At 39.4% G+C, this 17,505-nt stretch overlaps 1 protein-coding gene across 1 annotated transcript in view; it reads right to left on the bottom strand.

Annotated features, from left to right (window-relative positions):
- Window positions 1–2,151: 2,151 nt before the first annotated feature.
- The window catches only part of STT3B (STT3 oligosaccharyltransferase complex catalytic subunit B), a 48,691-nt gene continuing 33,337 nt past the window's right edge, over window positions 2,152–17,505 (bottom strand). The window contains exons 6-16 of the mRNA XM_054160937.1: window positions 17,210–17,308; window positions 16,208–16,354; window positions 13,429–13,477; window positions 11,753–11,907; window positions 9,840–10,051; window positions 8,833–9,020; window positions 8,270–8,441; window positions 7,381–7,554; window positions 6,222–6,335; window positions 5,081–5,293; window positions 2,152–3,095 (exon numbers count right to left, since the gene is read on the bottom strand). Of these exons, the coding sequence (XP_054016912.1) occupies window positions 3,015–3,095; window positions 5,081–5,293; window positions 6,222–6,335; window positions 7,381–7,554; window positions 8,270–8,441; window positions 8,833–9,020; window positions 9,840–10,051; window positions 11,753–11,907; window positions 13,429–13,477; window positions 16,208–16,354; window positions 17,210–17,308 (1,604 nt within the window). The 3' untranslated portion in view covers window positions 2,152–3,014. The remainder of the gene's footprint in view (window positions 3,096–5,080; window positions 5,294–6,221; window positions 6,336–7,380; window positions 7,555–8,269; window positions 8,442–8,832; window positions 9,021–9,839; window positions 10,052–11,752; window positions 11,908–13,428; window positions 13,478–16,207; window positions 16,355–17,209; window positions 17,309–17,505) is intronic.

The raw sequence follows: 17,505 nt of genomic DNA, 5'->3' as shown, positions 1-17,505 counted from the left end.
GCTTATCTTCCTTTCATGTAGCTTTAAAGAAAGCTGTAAAAGCTGGCAGGATTCACTTCTTTCTGCTCTGTTAAAATGAGCAATGTTGGCTGTGGCAGAAAAGAATCTGACAGAGAACTGTAAAGATCCCTGGAGAGGGGAGGGCACCCTGTTTCTTTTCCCAAACCAAGGCCGACAACACAGGTTCTAAAGCAAACCACAGACTGACCATCAGCATCTTTTCTGCTGCCTTTCAGATGTTCTTACTAACTGTTACAGTGGTTGTTTATATATGGAATATATATTTATTTATATAAGGGGAAAAAAAGATCTCTTTACGCTGCTGAGAATAGTAATAGTAGACTGTGATTGTGTAATAGTCAAGTTAATGATTTCTTCTTACTCTTAAGTCTCCATTAACTTAGTAGTATTACTTTTTTATTTCCAATAGAGAATTGGGTGGTACTTTTCCTGTTTGCCACAAGAAGGGAAGTCATTCTGCCCCTGTACTCAGCACTGGTTAGGCCACACCTTGAGTACTGTGTCCCGTTCTGGGCTCCTCAATTTAAGAAGGACATTGAGACACTTCAGTGTGTCCAGAGAAGGGAAACGAGGCGGGGGAGAGCTCTTGAGCACAAGCCCTGTGCTGAGAAGCTGAGAGAGCTGGGGTTGCCTAGCCTGTAGAAGAGGAGGCTCAGGGGAGACCTTCTTGCTGTCTACAACTACCTGAAGGGAGGTTGTGGCCAGGTGGGGGGTTGGTCTCTTCTCCCAGGCAACCAGCACCAGAACAAGAGGACACAGTCTCAAGCTGTGCCAGGGGAAGTTTAGGCTGGATGTTAGGAAGAAGTTCTTTCCAGAAAGAGTGATTGGCCATTGGGATGTGCTGCCCAGGGAGGTGGTGGAATCACCATCACTGGACGTGTTCAAAAAAGGATTGGATGGGGATCTTGAAGCCATGGTTTAGTTGTCAGGAGGTGTTAGGTATTGGGTAATAGGCTGGACTTGATGATCCCCCAGGTCTTTTCCAGCCTGGTTGATTCATTCTATTTCTTAGGGGGGCGGGGGGGGGCAGGATGCAGATTTTCTTGGAAGAAGCAAGATAATACAAGTCATGCATCACATAATCACCCCTTCCACCTGTCAGTAAAGCAAGGGCGACAGCTCCAGCCGCTCCAGCTGCCAGAAGAATTCACTGCAATGTGTGTGGGGAAGACGGCTGCAGTTCCCTCAAAAGACTGTAGCTACCTTCATTTCCTCACAGCAGAAGCCCTGCTGTTGGCTTAATAGATTTAAGTTGGAAGGATGGTAAGTAGCTGCTGCGGCTTCATTACAGCAGCTGCACCGTGGAATTTGAACGACTCCGTCTCTCGCTAGGATTATGAGCAACATGTTACCAAGTTAATCCCAACAAAACTGACACAACACCCTTAACACAAAACTTGAATTAACTTTATTTTCCCCTACAGTCAACAACTGGTCTGCATTGAGCTTTAAAGCAACAAAATAAAATGAAATCTCCAAACGACAGGGGCCCAGAAATCCAGATTTAATTACCTTTGTGAAAATGTTGCAGCTGTATTATTGGTCTTTATAAACCATCAGAGTCAAAAATGAGTTCATAAATCAAAAAGAAAAAAAGAAAAAAGAAAAAGAATATTCTACATCCTGGGAAAGAAATCAGCAGTAACATTCTCACAGAACACTGTCAATTTACATTTTCTTCATGAAAGGTACATACTATTCTGCATTGTACATCAAATTATTGATGCAAGGTTTGTGTCTATAAAAAGTTACAACCTGTGGCAGAAAAACAAACTGCAAAACCCTCTCCTTTTAATTAAAATTTTCAAGTCTGTAGAAAGTTTTCTTCCAGCTGGAAAGTGAACATGTTCAGTCTCCATTTATATGATTTTAGTGCATTTAATCTGACAGTTGTCACCATTCTTTAAAAAAAAAAAAGAAAAAAAGGTATAAAAGACAAAGCAAAGAGCACTAGAGCAGGAATTTCTTCAACTGATTTAAGCACTCTAAATAAAAATGCAGAGAAACAGATTTCCAGAAGAACTTTGACCCTCAGTAAGAAAGGCAGTGAGGGGGGAAGAAGAGGTTTGCAAATCCTCTGCCTCCAATAGTCACGTAAAAGGGGTCTGTATACCTGTCAGCCTTCCCCCCGCCCCCATCAAACAGGGTATTGTTTTGTTGTAAACATTTACCTCGGATAGTTAAATTTCTGTTCTGAAGCACCAGTTGCTACCTGGCCCTCAGCTGTAGGTTACTGTATCATTCATTACTGTCCTTTCAGATTTTTCAGGAACATAGAAATTTAGCCCTTGTGTCTACGGTGTGCAACATTTGCCTTGTCTACCTTGGGAAACGATGGCGTAAGGCAGTGACACTGCAACCCCATCTTAAACAAAAGCACCTTATCCAATCTACACTATGGCCCAATTAATCTGTCCCCTCATCTCCTGTGGAAACTGCAGCTTTCCTTCTTAGGCTCCAGATCAAAACCACCCTGCAGGAAGGGTAAGAGGACACAAAGAAAATATTGAAAAAGATTCATGGGAGTAACTTTCAAAACAAGTTTAATGTCAGGGAGCTCTGCTTCCTCTCAATTGTTGCAAACAAGCCATTTTTAGACGTCACCATTCCAGTTTACACACTGCTGCTATTCAGCTGCAGAGTGTTTTCCAAAAAAAGATTGACAAGTGAGCATGTGCCAAGGACCAAATTACAGGGTTCTTTGGTGCAGTCAGTCCAAATTCTCAACAGATTTGAAGGATAATATGTACCAATAGAAAAAACGCTGCTAGACTTGGGTAGCAGCTCTGTCTTGCTTCACATTACAAATCTAAAACAGCTGTTCTCAATAAGCCAATATTCTTAATCAGACATTGCCTGAAAAAAATTGTACAATAATCTGGACCAATGATGGTTCTGTACCCTCATGTTGCTGTGAAACATGACTCGAGCTAAAGGCAAAGACTGGTTATCTCAAGGACAACTGCTTCGTATTAGCAATCAGAACAGTGTATTTAAACTGTCTTCCTGTTGGGTCTCTTGCCTTTCTTTAAAATTAGTTTATTCTTAATGTAGCCACGCTTCCTTTTGGAGGTCTAAAAAGAAAAACAGAATAAAATGTATTAGTTAATGATTTAAGTCTTGACCGCGGTTTAATGATGTGCATTTCACTGCCTGATCTTTAGATTGATTTTTTTTTTAAAGAGCTTTAAATGCTAAACCCTCAGCTAGGTATTAGGCAGTTATTACTTTAAAAGCTGGCATCATTAATTTGTGCCCAACGTTGGGTTCTGCGAGGCCTGCCTACAGGAGCTGTGCCGTTGTTTTTAAAGCTTGTGCCGAGGCACAACCGAGGTGCTAAAGCTCCAGTCTGCCCACAGAGTAGAAGTGGTGTAAAGCGTTAGTTTGGGTTGGAAAAATCTTTCGCAGTGTTACATTCTCTGAGAAGTCAACGGGAGGAGGGATAGGTAGGAGTATTTTTTTTGTCAAAGCATTTTTCAAAAGAAAGAGCAAAGCAGAATAATCACTTTTTAGTCCTCTGCTATCGGTCTGCAGGCTAGTTAGTGCTTTCTGCTCCTATGTCTCTAGCAGCACTTTTTAGATTATTATTTTAAGGTAGTAATGGGGGAAGCATTAATGTTAGTCTTAGGTAATATGAACTTCAGAGTTGTGTAAAGGCAGGCAGGCAGTTAGATAGTAGAGGTAGAACTGTACATTCAACATGCCTGCCACAACAAATGAGACAGCAGGCATCTCCGTACCTGCTGCACTTTGCTGTGCTTAGCAACAGGCTCTACTATGTCGATCAAACACAACTTTTATAACAACAATGACAATAGTATTGCTATGAAAGTGAGATACAAATGAATACATAATACCCAGATATGGTATCTCTGAGCTTCAGCAATGTCATTCCTAGCCTGTGAGTCATAGCAGATGGAGATGAATTGCCAATAAGGAAGGAACTGCTGAAAACTTGCGGCTACTAAGGAGCCCTCAGAACGCATTAAAGCAATCCTAGTTTAGACATTTCCCCTGTGTTCTTTGCTGCTTCTGTGGTTCTTAATGGCAGGTAAAGCCTGTTTGTCCTGCAAGATTGGTAATGCATCAGAACTTGCAAGCACTTTTGTCTTTAGCCAGGGAAATGACACACCCAGAGCTTACATAGGGTCAATGCACCTGTCACTAACAAATACAGCCTTGCCTGTCACCTAAGAGCAGAAGCTGCACTACTGTAAGCGTACGACAGGCACAGGAAACTTATCATTTCCAAGAGCAGTCTAGCTTCACTGGCAACTCCCAACTACCTTAATTTCATGAACTTCCATCAAATCACAAAAATAAGCATCTTTACCCTCTGTCTTGTTTCCATCACACTCTGTTTAAGTTCACTGCCTCTACATTTGTATCTGATGACAGGATTCTGTAATTCCTTTTGCAGCATATATTTGAATATATAGAAAAAAGATGATGTGAAGGAGAGGGCTGCTAAGGAGCCTTCCCAAATCCCATGGAAACACATCTTTCTTAATAGGCTGAAGAAGCACACCACAGCTAGCACTTAAAACCATGAAGATGACTTCAAACAGTAAGCAGCCAGACACTAAAGTTCCGTCAACAAAAGTTTCATATTTAATTTATTTCATACAAAATTGCCATTTTTAAACTCCTAGGCATCACTACCTTCAAACAAAAAAGTCAGAAAGCAACTTCCACATTATTTACTCAGTGAGCCGTAGTTACTGAACATGAATTGATGTACTTCAGAGATTATACTTCCAGGTACATGAAAGACTTAAGAGTTCTAACAGCCAGTGACACACTCTATTTCCAGTTAGCATTCTGCCTAAAAAAAAAAAATAAGTAAAAATCTAGCCTTGTGTCTTCACATGCTTTTAGGTTAAGCAGACAGTAAATTAACAATTATTACCAGCAGACAGGTCTGATATTGGACACTAACATGAAGAGTATCCATGACATTCTGGCTCGTGGAAATACGCAATTCACCAGCTCTGTGGTTCACTGTTAAAAGCAAACTGCCATCTCCTGCCCCCCTTCGGTTACCTCACTGGGAACCCACCTTCTTTGACAAATACTTCTGTTTCGGTACAATGTTGGTTACTCTAGGTTTGTGATCCAATGTCTCTCTGTTGTCTAGTTGTTTCACCTTGTATATTCTAACAAGCCAGTGCTCTGAGGTAAAGGCTTCCTCCAGATGCTTGAATTTAATGTCTTTGTTGCCTATCTCAGCATTGCGTGTACGATCGAACCCCGGGGGTGTCCGAAAATCCAGCTGCAAAAATTAACAGTTCCAGATTAGTTCAAGACAAAACCCAAACTGACTCTCTGCAAACTGTGGTACTTCACAACACAAGCCCATGCTTTCAGCTGGTCCAGTCAAAGGACAGCACTTCTCTTGCCTTGGTTATTACTGTACAGTTTCTTTTACAATCAAGAGACAAATTCATTCTTACTCTTACAGCTACTGCAGGAGACAGCACAAATATCCCAACAGAAACCCCATGTCTGCATGCAGAGATGAAACTACTCAAGTGACAGCCTGGCATGTGGCAGTCTGTGATGGCTTTTTAGCACAGCTGCTCCCTTGTGCATTTTGTATAGGACAGTAATGTGCACTTCCACGCTTTCCCGTATGAGCTGGAGACAGTTCATGCTAATCAGGTCAAACTGATCCCACCATGTTAAAATAAGATGAATTTTAGCTGAAAAAAGGATTCTTGTGCCAACACATCACAATGAAAAGCCCTTGGTGTGGTGGCAGAACAGGAGGGGAAAGGGGGGAAAATACCAAACAAAAAATACCCCAAACCCCAAAATAACTCAAACCAGGCAGACTTAGCCATACACATACACTTGAAGGTCCCAAAGGCAAGCAACTACTCTGAGATCTCCACTCTTCTTACACAACTACCACTCACGTAGTTTCTGATGGATATGGAATACTCAATGACCAGTTCCACTTCTGCGTTATAATTATGAAAAAAATCTAAAGCTCTCCACACAAGGCAGCAGAAAAGCTTTTTTCTAAAGGTTCTGTACAGTAGACCATGCCTAGATGTGTTTTACTTTGCAAAGCTGACTTGTGCCTCTGATTCTGATGCTATATATGACACTCAATCTAAAAGATGGAAAATACACCAAAGCAACATTTAGGTTTGTTCACACTTCAATTAAGATTCAGTAGAAGTTGTAGCACTAACCTGCATCTCTCCAAATCTGTAATAAGACATTTTATACATGAGGCAGTTCAGCAAAGTTGGAGAACCTGCCTTGTCTACCCGGAATTCTCCCTGAGGGGTAAAGTAATCACTTTCCTTTGAAAAGAAAACAAGACACAGAGTCAGTATAAACTAAACCACTACTTAAGGTCATTTCTTATTCCCTTCACCAAGAACCTTCATGAAGGATATAAACTGACTTTCGCAGTTTAAAAGCTGATTGAAGCTAGTCTTAAAACAGAAAACAATGGTGCTCATTATGGGTAAAGAGAGTCTGTAACCCAGACCTCAGTGGACCAATCTTCCTAAATCTATGTTACGCTGGTAGAAGTTCTACAAGTTCTGAAGCCATATTATGCTAGTAGAGGTCCTGTCACTTCACAGTAAGCAGTTACCAGAAAAACTGACAACAAAGTGTAAAAATGAGTTGGGCATTTATCAAAATTACTCTTCAGAAAGGTAACCAGAACTGTATGGTAACTGCACGAGGTCTGCAATGTTACCATACACTTCATGTGTGTGCGCAGTGTTCAAACAACAAAAATTCTGCCATTTTCATCTCCAGTGCAAGGTCAAACTAAGCGCTGGGGCTACACCCTTAAGCCTGTGCTCCATACCTAGAGGATTTTGTTAGGCTTAAGAAAATATTACTAGAAACTTCAGCAATCTCTGAGATGTTTGAATAACTTAAACTCCACGTAAGTCAATATTAGCACTTTTAACTTGTCTCCTACTGTTACAAAGTTTGAACACATCTCTAATGTCAACTGTTTAAACAGGCTGAAGGCTCCTGCTTCAGGAGTGCAATGGTGCCCAGTGAGGCACACGAGAATTACAGAGGATATTCTGTACCTTTAGTATCATGCAGGAGGAGTGAAAAGCTTTTAAGGTTACACACCTTTCAAAACCATGAATAGTGAAAGAACGTGGGCTGCAGCCTCTGCACACCTGCTGTTCTTGGACAGCCCGTAAGACGTTTTTCAGGTAACGCTGCATGAAGCAGCGGAGCAATGAGCACAACCAGAGAAGACACAGCAAGTATTTTTTTCAAGAAGGAAAAAAAACCAACCAGTGGTAGAGATGAACATAGAGAAATGCAGTACTCAGCTGCTTCAGTTTTCCTGTGTATGTTTCCACTTACCCTAATATCTTTGGGATGTTCCCCCTCTGCTATTCTCACCATCCATAAGAACTTATTAATATCGTCACCAGAGTAGCCAATCACACCACCAAAAATAATCAAGACATAATCCACATCCAGGCTTCTCATGATCTCGTATGCTGCTGACTCATTTGATGACATTGCCTTTCCCACCTGCAGCATAGCAAAAAAAAGACCTTAGATATCTGCATAGCTGTCTGTCAGATCCACAGATCAATACTTGAGAGACCAAAGCTCCCATTTTCATTCTAGATGAAGAAAACCCATTGTGGATTTTTAGAAACTCCAAAGTCCAACCCAAACTGAAATATTGTACTCTTCAAGAAGGAAATGTACAGATGTTTTCTCTACCTGCAAATGTGAGAAGAATTGCATCAAATCTGCAACACCCATTGCTATTCATAACTGAAAATGCCTGAAAATTTGGGGTTTCACATGGTCAGTTTTCACATGTCATTCAAAAATCCAATCAGCAGAGAGACACTGCTGAACTGAAATGATCCCTGTTTGGCTAGTGCCAGTAAGTATTTGTACCAGGTATGCTGCCATAGAACTAATCACAAGGGGAACTGTTATATTAGATTTTATCTATCCTCCCACAAAGGAAAACTGATGTGGAAATGTAGTTTTGGAAACGCTAAGTAAACAGAATAGAAACTGGGAACGCAAAATTGATCCCTTCCAGCCTCCAAGCTCTTTATACTGAAGTTCTAATCAGGGCAAAATATATGTTCCTTCCACCTCTATGTTTTCTACTCAGTGGACTTTTTCCTCAATATTCTACTATCTATCAGAGATTTAGAATGTCCCATTGATTGCAGTGTAAACATGTTCATGTTTCTACTCCACAGAAAACTGCCACCCCTACCAGTGCTATATGGCTGTTGTTCCAGGTGTTGTTGTCAACCAGGGTTGTCCGGTTAGCCATTCCTGCTATCTGGTAACCATAGTCCCACCACGACATCACTCTGGCGTGCTCATCTGTGTTTTGCCTCAGCCAGTAGTATGCTTCTCTGAAGTCATCTAGGATATTCCTAGTGCTGGAAACAGAGTTCATTTTGTTCACATTGGTACAAACACCAGCAACACATTCACTGCACCATGATAAATATGGGGTCACAAGTAAGGGATTTCTTATGTGTTCAGCTCCCTTTGAGGGAGTCAGTCTCCAGCATCATTAAGTCAAAACCAATGACAGCTGAATGGTCAGAAGCTGGACTGCTTTTAAAGATGTGGCTTTGGATAGGATCAGTTTTAAGTATTTACATTAAGTATTTCAGAAAATTCTTCTCTCTTTTTGAAAAGTAGATTATTAGGAAATTTTTATTCAGGTGACAATGTAATGAGGAGTGATTAAAAGAAGGAAAAGCAAATTGCTAATGCAAAGGCTTTTGCCCTTTAAATATTTTCAGGCCTGTAGACCTTACTTACCCATCATGGTTATAGGAAGCAAGAACAACGCTGGGGCTGGAGTATGCATTGCTAGTTACCCAGGTACAGTGAACAGCAAACATCATCAACAACATCAGCATCAGCATAGTAACAATGTTTTTGATATTGGGACCCAGCCCTTCCTCTGTTTTTTCCTGTTCAGATACATGTTTTCTCACTTTGCCTGCCTAAACAAACACAAATATATCTGTTATGGCAACTTTTATCACCCTTGACAACGGAGTTTATGCCTTTCTCTTCACCACATGTGCCCCATAAACATGCACGGACGCCCATTTGGATGTTATAAAGCTAGACCAAGCTGCAGCATAAACTAACCAAGTATGCACAAGGACATTTTGACAATCCAGCAACTTGTAAAAATAAGATGGTTCCTTGGAAGCCTCTTTCAGAAGGAAAAAAAACCCAGAAAGGTATAACATGAGGGTCAAAGCATGACCTCCTTGGTTTGGCTCACTATGACACCCTTTATAAGGCAAGGTGGAAATGAGAAAGGCACAGATATGTACTGTGAGGAACAGGGAGGAAACTCGAGGCTCGTACCCTGTCAGGGTCAGTATAACAAAGCCTAAGAGGTAACAGCATTTTCTCCACAATGAAGAAAGTATGCAAGTTTATGAATAGAATACTTTTTCATAAAATCTATTGTTCTTTCATTTCACTGTGTCTTAGAGGTAATACAAGAGGGAAACATTCAGTGACACTGGTCTGCTATAACTTGTTAAGAAGAAGCAACTGTCTGCCATTGCTTCTACAGAAAGCTGGGTGAACACTGCACAGCTTCCTTTAGGTTCAAGGCCCATCGGTAGTCAAGCTAGAAGGAACCACTTCTACACTGATGCCAACCTTTTCCAGAACATCAGTTATACCTTACAGAACATCATCAATACTTGTTCCAGATGTAAATGCTAGTGATTCAGACCTCTAAAAGCATTCAAGATAGTAAAAATAATCTGATTTCTGACTCCTAATTTTTGTTCCCTCACCTTATCATATAGGTTGCCAGGGTTCCTTTTGTCATCCTCATCACTGCTGTCCTCTACTGGTGGATTTTCCCTCTTCATATCATCACCCAAGTAACGCTCAAAGACATTGGAGAAAGCAATTGCAGACAGCATACAGACCACTGGAGTCAAAGTGAGCATCAGCCGAACCATCACACCAGCAAAGTAGACGGCGCTGATGGCATACAGAGCAACTGCAAAGGAACAAATCCACTGATGACATTCAGAATGACAGCACTCACTCTGCACATGTACATGCTCTCCACAAAAATACTTCTGGAAGTGGGTTGAGCTTCTGTGTACATACAGACTTGAGTATGCATCTTGCATTGCACTGCTTTTTAAATTTAGAGAGATATAATTCAATTCATGTTCATCCCTTTCAAGCCTCAAACCCTTTCTGAAGTTCATCTTGACAACTGTGGACAACAACAAACCCTCCACTTCCATATTCATTAATACTGTGCCAGAAGATGCATTGTTAGTGAAATTTAACATCACCCCCCAAAAATACTACTGGAATAATAGCAATCTGAAATTTGAAGAGCTCAATTAGCCCAAGACCAAACAAGTTACTGAAACTGAAAAAGCAAAAGGAAGTGTTAGATTTGGATGTCAATATCAGATTTTAATTTGTTAGAGATATCTGTGGACAAACTGGGGGATTGTCTACATTATCATTCCATACAGACAAAATACACTATTGCAAGTCCTATTCTGAAGCAAGTTTTGCCTCAGAACAAACGAACAGCATTACCTCCACTCTTGCCCCTCAAAACCCCATGATTTTCACAATAGTAAGAAATATTCAGAACCCTTTTCTTAAAAACAAACAAGCCTGTAGGAATACCTATTGTTCAAGTGATAGTGCTCATTATTTGTGTGCCTCAGTTTAACAACACACTTTTGGGAAAGATTTGCCACAGAAATCGTGGAGGGACACTGACTTATCAGATTATATTACATAAATATTTTGTACTTGGTATTGAAGTAGCTCAGCTCTTCATTCTCATTCACAAGTCTCTTTGTGCTGACTTAAAAGGTTGATGCAGCAGTAAGGAGGTCTTGACATGAACTCATTGTAAGCCACACAGCACAGAACATCCCAGAGTCACTCGATTTAATATAGTAAATTTCCACTGCCCACATACGCCTTAGGTAATCCTAAGAGGCAGCTATATTAGTCTGGAGCTTCCTGTTCCTGTAAAAGCCCAAGACCCAAGTGATCTTTACTGCTCATTATGGGCTATAGCTTCAAATTACATATTTACAAGCCTCAGAGTCTTTAAAGTCTACTTTAAAGTCTGCTTTCACAGCACAGCTTCAACAAATATACTATTTGTTGTCACTGACATAGGGAGAGATACTACATCCTCACTTAGGCTTGTGCCTTACCCAGCACTCGCTCCAAAGCAAGTGAACTGGTTCACTGAAATAGCAGAAAGAAAAGGCATTTTGAGTCATCATCTGTTATGGGACGAGTGCCAGACACCCAGGGAAGAACTGATTGCCTTGCTACCCATGCATGGTAGGGAACTTCCCTCTGCACTGAGCTGTCATCTACTGTGAAGTGCACCCCAACACACAGTTTGCAAGGTCAGCATGTGGAAGAGTATCCAGCTCCAGCTGCAGAACGGAACCATACCAACAAATATTTCTATCTTGTGTCTTAGGATGACACTCCATCACCATTTCACCATTCTCTGCATTTTTCCAAATGGTTTTAAACACCACTGCCAGCAGGCAACTTTTAAATAATCACCTTTAAACACATCACTTCTAAAGCTTTTCTCCAACAAGCCATTTTAGAACACACTACGAGCAAACACCACCGAAGCAGAACCACGCTGAAGGCAAGATTGTTTTCAAAACAATTTGAAAGTATTTTCTCTTACCAAAGACTCTTTCATCATTGATGTTTTTGATACAGAACCACAGCCCTGCTGGGAAAGTACACACGAGAATATGCAGATCAAAAAAGAAGGAAACCCATGTTGTAGGCTGATGCTCAGACACAGAGGCAATGATCGGGATGTGAATTTTCGCATACCTTTTTCAAAAAAAATTCAGTTCAAATTATTTTGAACAAGAGAAAAGTTTATTAATACTTTTAAACATTAGGAATTCTGAAATTCAGTTAAAAGGAAGCATTTCAATGCAAAATGGCAGTGTCCTATTCAAGCACAAATTTCCTAAGTCTTCTATATCAAGAAAAGTTCCCAGGTCTTACTGCGTTTAGGAAGTATTTGGTGTGGAGTCATTTAAAACACCAATATAAAGGGTTTTGTCTATGCTAATTAAAAGTGTTACGGACTTCTTGTTTCATTATGGATAAATATGAATCCAAATACACTAAGGTGGACACACACAGCTATGAAAGCTCCATCATTACATTTTGAAGACGTAATCGTCTGTGCCAGTAAGTCCCTAGATTTTCAACACTGTATTCTGAAACCTGTCCTCTACGCAGGATACCTTCATTTTCTCAGTACAGAAAGTTACAGTATTGAATACCAGAGCAGTTACTGATGCCCTCACATTCTTTCAGATGCTGAATCAGGCCTTGTCTACACTTGGAAATACATGTCAGCTAAACAACACGCCAAGCACTCAGTGCAGACAAGGACAAAACTGTGTTCTGTATTGAAGACAGCTATACACAGGGACCTAACCTGGTGAGGTGTCAAACATACGCCCTTTTCTTCACTGAGATCCATTGTGTGTTCTAACATAATATGATTTTCTAATGTAGACAAGCCCTCAAAAATTTAATGCTTGTGTACCTACAGATCACTTCATTTATAGGCAAAGAACAGCATCTTTATTCTTCAAATAAAACTGAGGCTTCTTTACTGACATCTGTTCTACTACATTTATTACAGAGTTGTTACAGAATACTGTACAAGCCTGAAAAAATACTGAATGGCTTTTATCTTTTTTATCCCTGCTTTTATTCTGTATCTACCAACTGAATTTCACCCACTTCACATTTCACGTTAAAGGTTGACTAAAACAAAAGATTAACTGGTACGAGCTTTCTACCCATGAAAACACACACGAGTAAGTCAAAACTGTTCAGAGCAGACATCTGTATACACAAAACAGATGTATGAATGTCATAAACAAGCAACATGCAAGGTCCTGTGTGCCACATCTTTGTTATTTCATGCAATGCTACACACTGAAAATATTCTAAGTGCAAGGCTTTTTGTTTAAAATGTAATTTTAAACACCTCAAGTGTTAGTACAGCTTTTAGTCTGTTTTTGTGTTTGTTTGTTGTTTTTTCCCCTTTTCTGAGAAGCACTAAAATTTCATATAGAAAACCAGACCATAACATATGAAGAGACTTCTAAAGAAGCAAGAAATTTAATAGGCAAATTAGTGAAATGGTTGCCAAGATCATGAAACAGTTACTACAAATGCTCTTGTCAGATAATTAAGATTAAAGCCCAGTATATTCTCCTTCTCTGAAGTACTAAATGGATTTGTGAATAAGGAGGGCAGAAGATTATAAGTTTTCAGTAGAATGCACTTGATATCTAAATACTTGTATCCTTTTTCCTTACTTACCCAGTGTCCCACAATGAATAAAATCTGCCACTCCAAGGAGCAATATAACCTGAAACAGAGAAAAGAAACAAACAAACCTTTTTGCTGTCTAGGTATTTAAATGCAGTAATTTTTCTGTTCTCTGAAATTGTAGCACAAAACCAAAGAAATTTCACTGAACTTGTAATATATGTGACCCATGCCTTCTGCACCAGGCAGGTTATAAAGTCTACCAACCATGAAGCTAGTTTTAGAAAAACACCCTCTTACAGGATCACATTCTACATGTTGTAGAGTACCAGGACATGCACACTGCCAGAAGTCCAAGTGGTGCAGTAGTAAATAAAAAATACAAAGAAAACACAAAGAATATGATAGATAGTCCTGTCCTTCAGAGTACAAGTTCCTAAATAGAAAGAAAACGTGTTACTTCTATTTAATTTTCAAAAATACCTGAGCAGGACACTGGGAACAATCTACAGCCAAAACACTAATACTCAAAACCATTTTGCTATTGTTTCTGTTGGACCTACATGTGGCATGGAATATAAAATCTTTACATATTTTATGTATATTAATCTTCACATATTTATTTTTTCAAAATGAAAACTTCAGATAGAATAGAATAGAATTAACCAGGTTGGAAAAGACCTTCCAGATCATCAAGTCCAACCTGTCACCCAACACCATCTAATCAACTAAACCATGGCACCAAGTGCCTCATTCTGTCTCTTCTTAAGCACTTCCAGTGATGGTGATTCCACCACCTCCCTATTTATATCTTAAGATGAAGATAAACAGTACCATTACCAGATTAAAAAAACCCAACATAATATGTTATTAATGATTCTTAAATTTTATTTCCCCTTTCCTTGCAACAGTTTCAGTTCCCTCTGCACATAAATACAGACACAAGAAATAAGTCATTGTGCACGACACCAGAAGTCTTCCATCTAATACTTAATTACTATAATCTGATTGAAGGTATTAGTTTAATATGTAGTTTTTCACATTTAAGTATTGTGGTTAATGTCCTACAAGAAGACACATTTTCCCTTCAGTCTTTGAATATAAAGCTTGCTCCCAAACCACTGCATGCAGAAGCAGCAGCTGCCAGCAGATGGGGAACTGTCAGTCTCTGCATGTACTCTACACATGAAATTAGATGCCGTTCACCTGAAGGTGATGAAAGAGTTTGCCATTACTACAACTAACCACCATCTTCATCAGGATGATAAGGGAGGTCCTGGTGCCTAGACAACAGCTAATACTACACTCCTATGAAAGGCAAGAAAGAATATGCAGTAAACTACAGACCAGTAACTCGAGTACCCAAAAGGATCATGGAGCACATCCTCCTGAAATACACTATGAAGAAGAATGGGCTGGACAAATAGACCCTTTGACAGGTTGAAAATTGTCTGTCCTGACAAGCTCAAAGTAGCACTCAGTGGACTGGTGTCCAGCAAAGGTATCTCTGAGGCCAAAACAGAAAACAATGTTAAATTGAAAAGAGTGGCTGACATGCCTTATGGAAGGCAGGACTTCAATCCAGAACCTCAAACCCCTTCTTCCAGGTGCTGCACCTGGGATACAGGGTTCAGATGTGCACACCGTTCTGCAAGAACATTATTAAGAAAACAGAGGGATCAGAGTGCTGTGAGATGTCAGAAGCCCAGATCACACAGCATGCCATAAGCCAAGGGAATGAGGTTTGTTCCAGCTGTTGACTGATAGTGAATTTCAGAAGTTGAAATCAACACTTCCAAAGAACAGCAAAAGAAGGTATTTTGCTGCATATTGAGAGCAGAAGCCAAATTTAGTATTTGTATGCCAGTCTGAACATCTTCCTTAAGTATTAATAAATAACAAACCATGAACCAACCAGTTTCAGAAGACTTAAAATAGAGATGCTAAGTATTCTTTTAGAATAATGGCATCATAATTAGGAAAAATTAAGCAACTATAAAACAATCCAAAGTGTTAAACAACTGTACCAAAAAATATTATGCCAGAAACACAGCTAAGAAAAAGAACCAGAAAGAAGTCAGATAAAGAAGTAAAAATAATTTATACCTTAGGAAAGTGGTTTGCTTTGTTTTTTTTTCCAAAATAAAACTCTGACTAAACAGAACTGTTTGAGGTACAATAATAATGATAGTAACATGCAATCTAAACCAAGCAGAAGTAAATTTTTGCATGGATAATGTAGATAGATAAATATACATTGTCCTAGATAAATATAAGATTGCTTTTTCTTCATCAAGAAAAAAAGGATAGTATTACATCACCAAGATGCCTATCAGGGAATGAAAGATGGCAGTGAGTCTTCTGAGGACAGCAACTAAGCAAAGGCAAGCTTGTTCTTGTGAGATGGGGTAAAACTACCTTGATGACTGAAGGATGAACCACAGAAGGAAAGAACAACTTACAGATTAATTCCAGTCACACAGCAATCAGATTCAAGTACATTAGAGAGTATGCAATCCAACCTTGACCTATCAGTGCTATTCAGAACAGACCAGCTGTACTATTTGCCTAATACTGCTTTGGCTATAGTTATGTTCTGCATCCAGTCTGACTTCTTACATCATCATGTAAGAAATATGGAAATGATGCAACAAAGTGTTTTTTCTGCATCCCAGAAAGCACAGTGAATTCCCCCCCACAAAAATATCGACTCCATGGACACTGATTTACTGTATCACCAACAACTAATTTAGACTAAACCACATATTGATCACCTGGTTTACCCGCTATAAAAAAATAATAATTAGTAAATTAGTGCATGTTTATTTACCTGTGTATGTCAAATAGATGACACTCAGGAATACAATACCAGCAGCTAGTGAGACACCCAAGAAGAACAATGTCTGAAATTCTTGCTTTGTTAATCTGTCCCTTAGATACTGCAAAAATGCATATGCCTGCAACAGTGCAAAGACACCTAAAGAAAGAAGAAGATTTTTTGTTTGAATACTGTTAAAGCAACTGCCACAATTTGGCTACATTTGAATTGGTAAAAGAAATGAAGGCACACCCCTACATCTAATAAACTAGTTTAAAATCACTAATAGCCTTTAGTACTTAACAGGGATGATACTTTCTTGCAATGACAGAAAATACTTTCCAAAATGTTCTTTATTACATCAGGAGCTCCAATATCCATCACCTCTTTGCTCCCCAACTAAACTGGGTTAAGGGTTAAGGGAGAGAATCACCTGATTGCCCTGGTTATGACAAAACCAACAGGTATTTCAGTGACGGTTGTGAAAAATTAAGACAGACTTCAGGCAACAAACAAGGCTAATATAGAAATACATAGAAATTAACCTAATGAACAAACCAAGAGCATTTAATGAAAGAAAACAAACAAAACCCAAACAAGCATTATGTGATGTGGACAACTGAACTCCATAAAAGCTAGCGTTGAAACACCAGAATTCACTTCTCAGTAAAAACTGTGATTACCAGTATGGGATATCCCCATTACACAATGCTTGAAGGCATTACATTGCAAAACAGTAGAAATTATCAACGTTTAAAGTAAGTGCTTGTCAGAACATGTAACTGATAGTGTTAGAGTGACATTTTACCTCCACTAGCTCACAGAAAAAAAAAAGTGTGTGTCAGAAAGAAAAGTCCCCTACCCACATTAAATTGTGCCTCTTTCTTCAACAATCTGGTTTGTTTGTTAGTATGTGTTCTTGCTAGTACAAGCATACAAAAACTCAAGAGTCTGAGATTTTCTTTTGTTCATCAGCCCATTTGGAAGCCTGTTTTGAAAATTTAGTTTTCTTACCTGCAGCTGCCATGTGTTCACTTGTTCTGATTGGCTGAAATCCCACAAAAGGTATCTGCATCGATAATATTAAACCCACAATGTAGAAAGTGCTATATGCTAAGAAAAAGAGGAGAGGAAGGGAAAGGTGGGAAGGAAATGAATACACGCATTTCAAAAAGCATTAGTTCCATAGTGAAGTCCATTCTCCCCCCAGCTTCAATGACACTGAGACAGAACCATATAATTCTAAATATTTCAGCCATTCCAATTACTTTTTTGTCCTTTGACCAGTGTAAACCTGCCTACTGCATCCA

The sequence above is a fragment of the Dryobates pubescens genome, chromosome 4 (assembly GCF_014839835.1).
Source record: "Dryobates pubescens isolate bDryPub1 chromosome 4, bDryPub1.pri, whole genome shotgun sequence".
NCBI classification, from domain to species: Eukaryota; Metazoa; Chordata; class Aves; order Piciformes; family Picidae; genus Dryobates; species Dryobates pubescens.
This window is presented reverse-complemented; position numbering and strand designations above follow the sequence as displayed.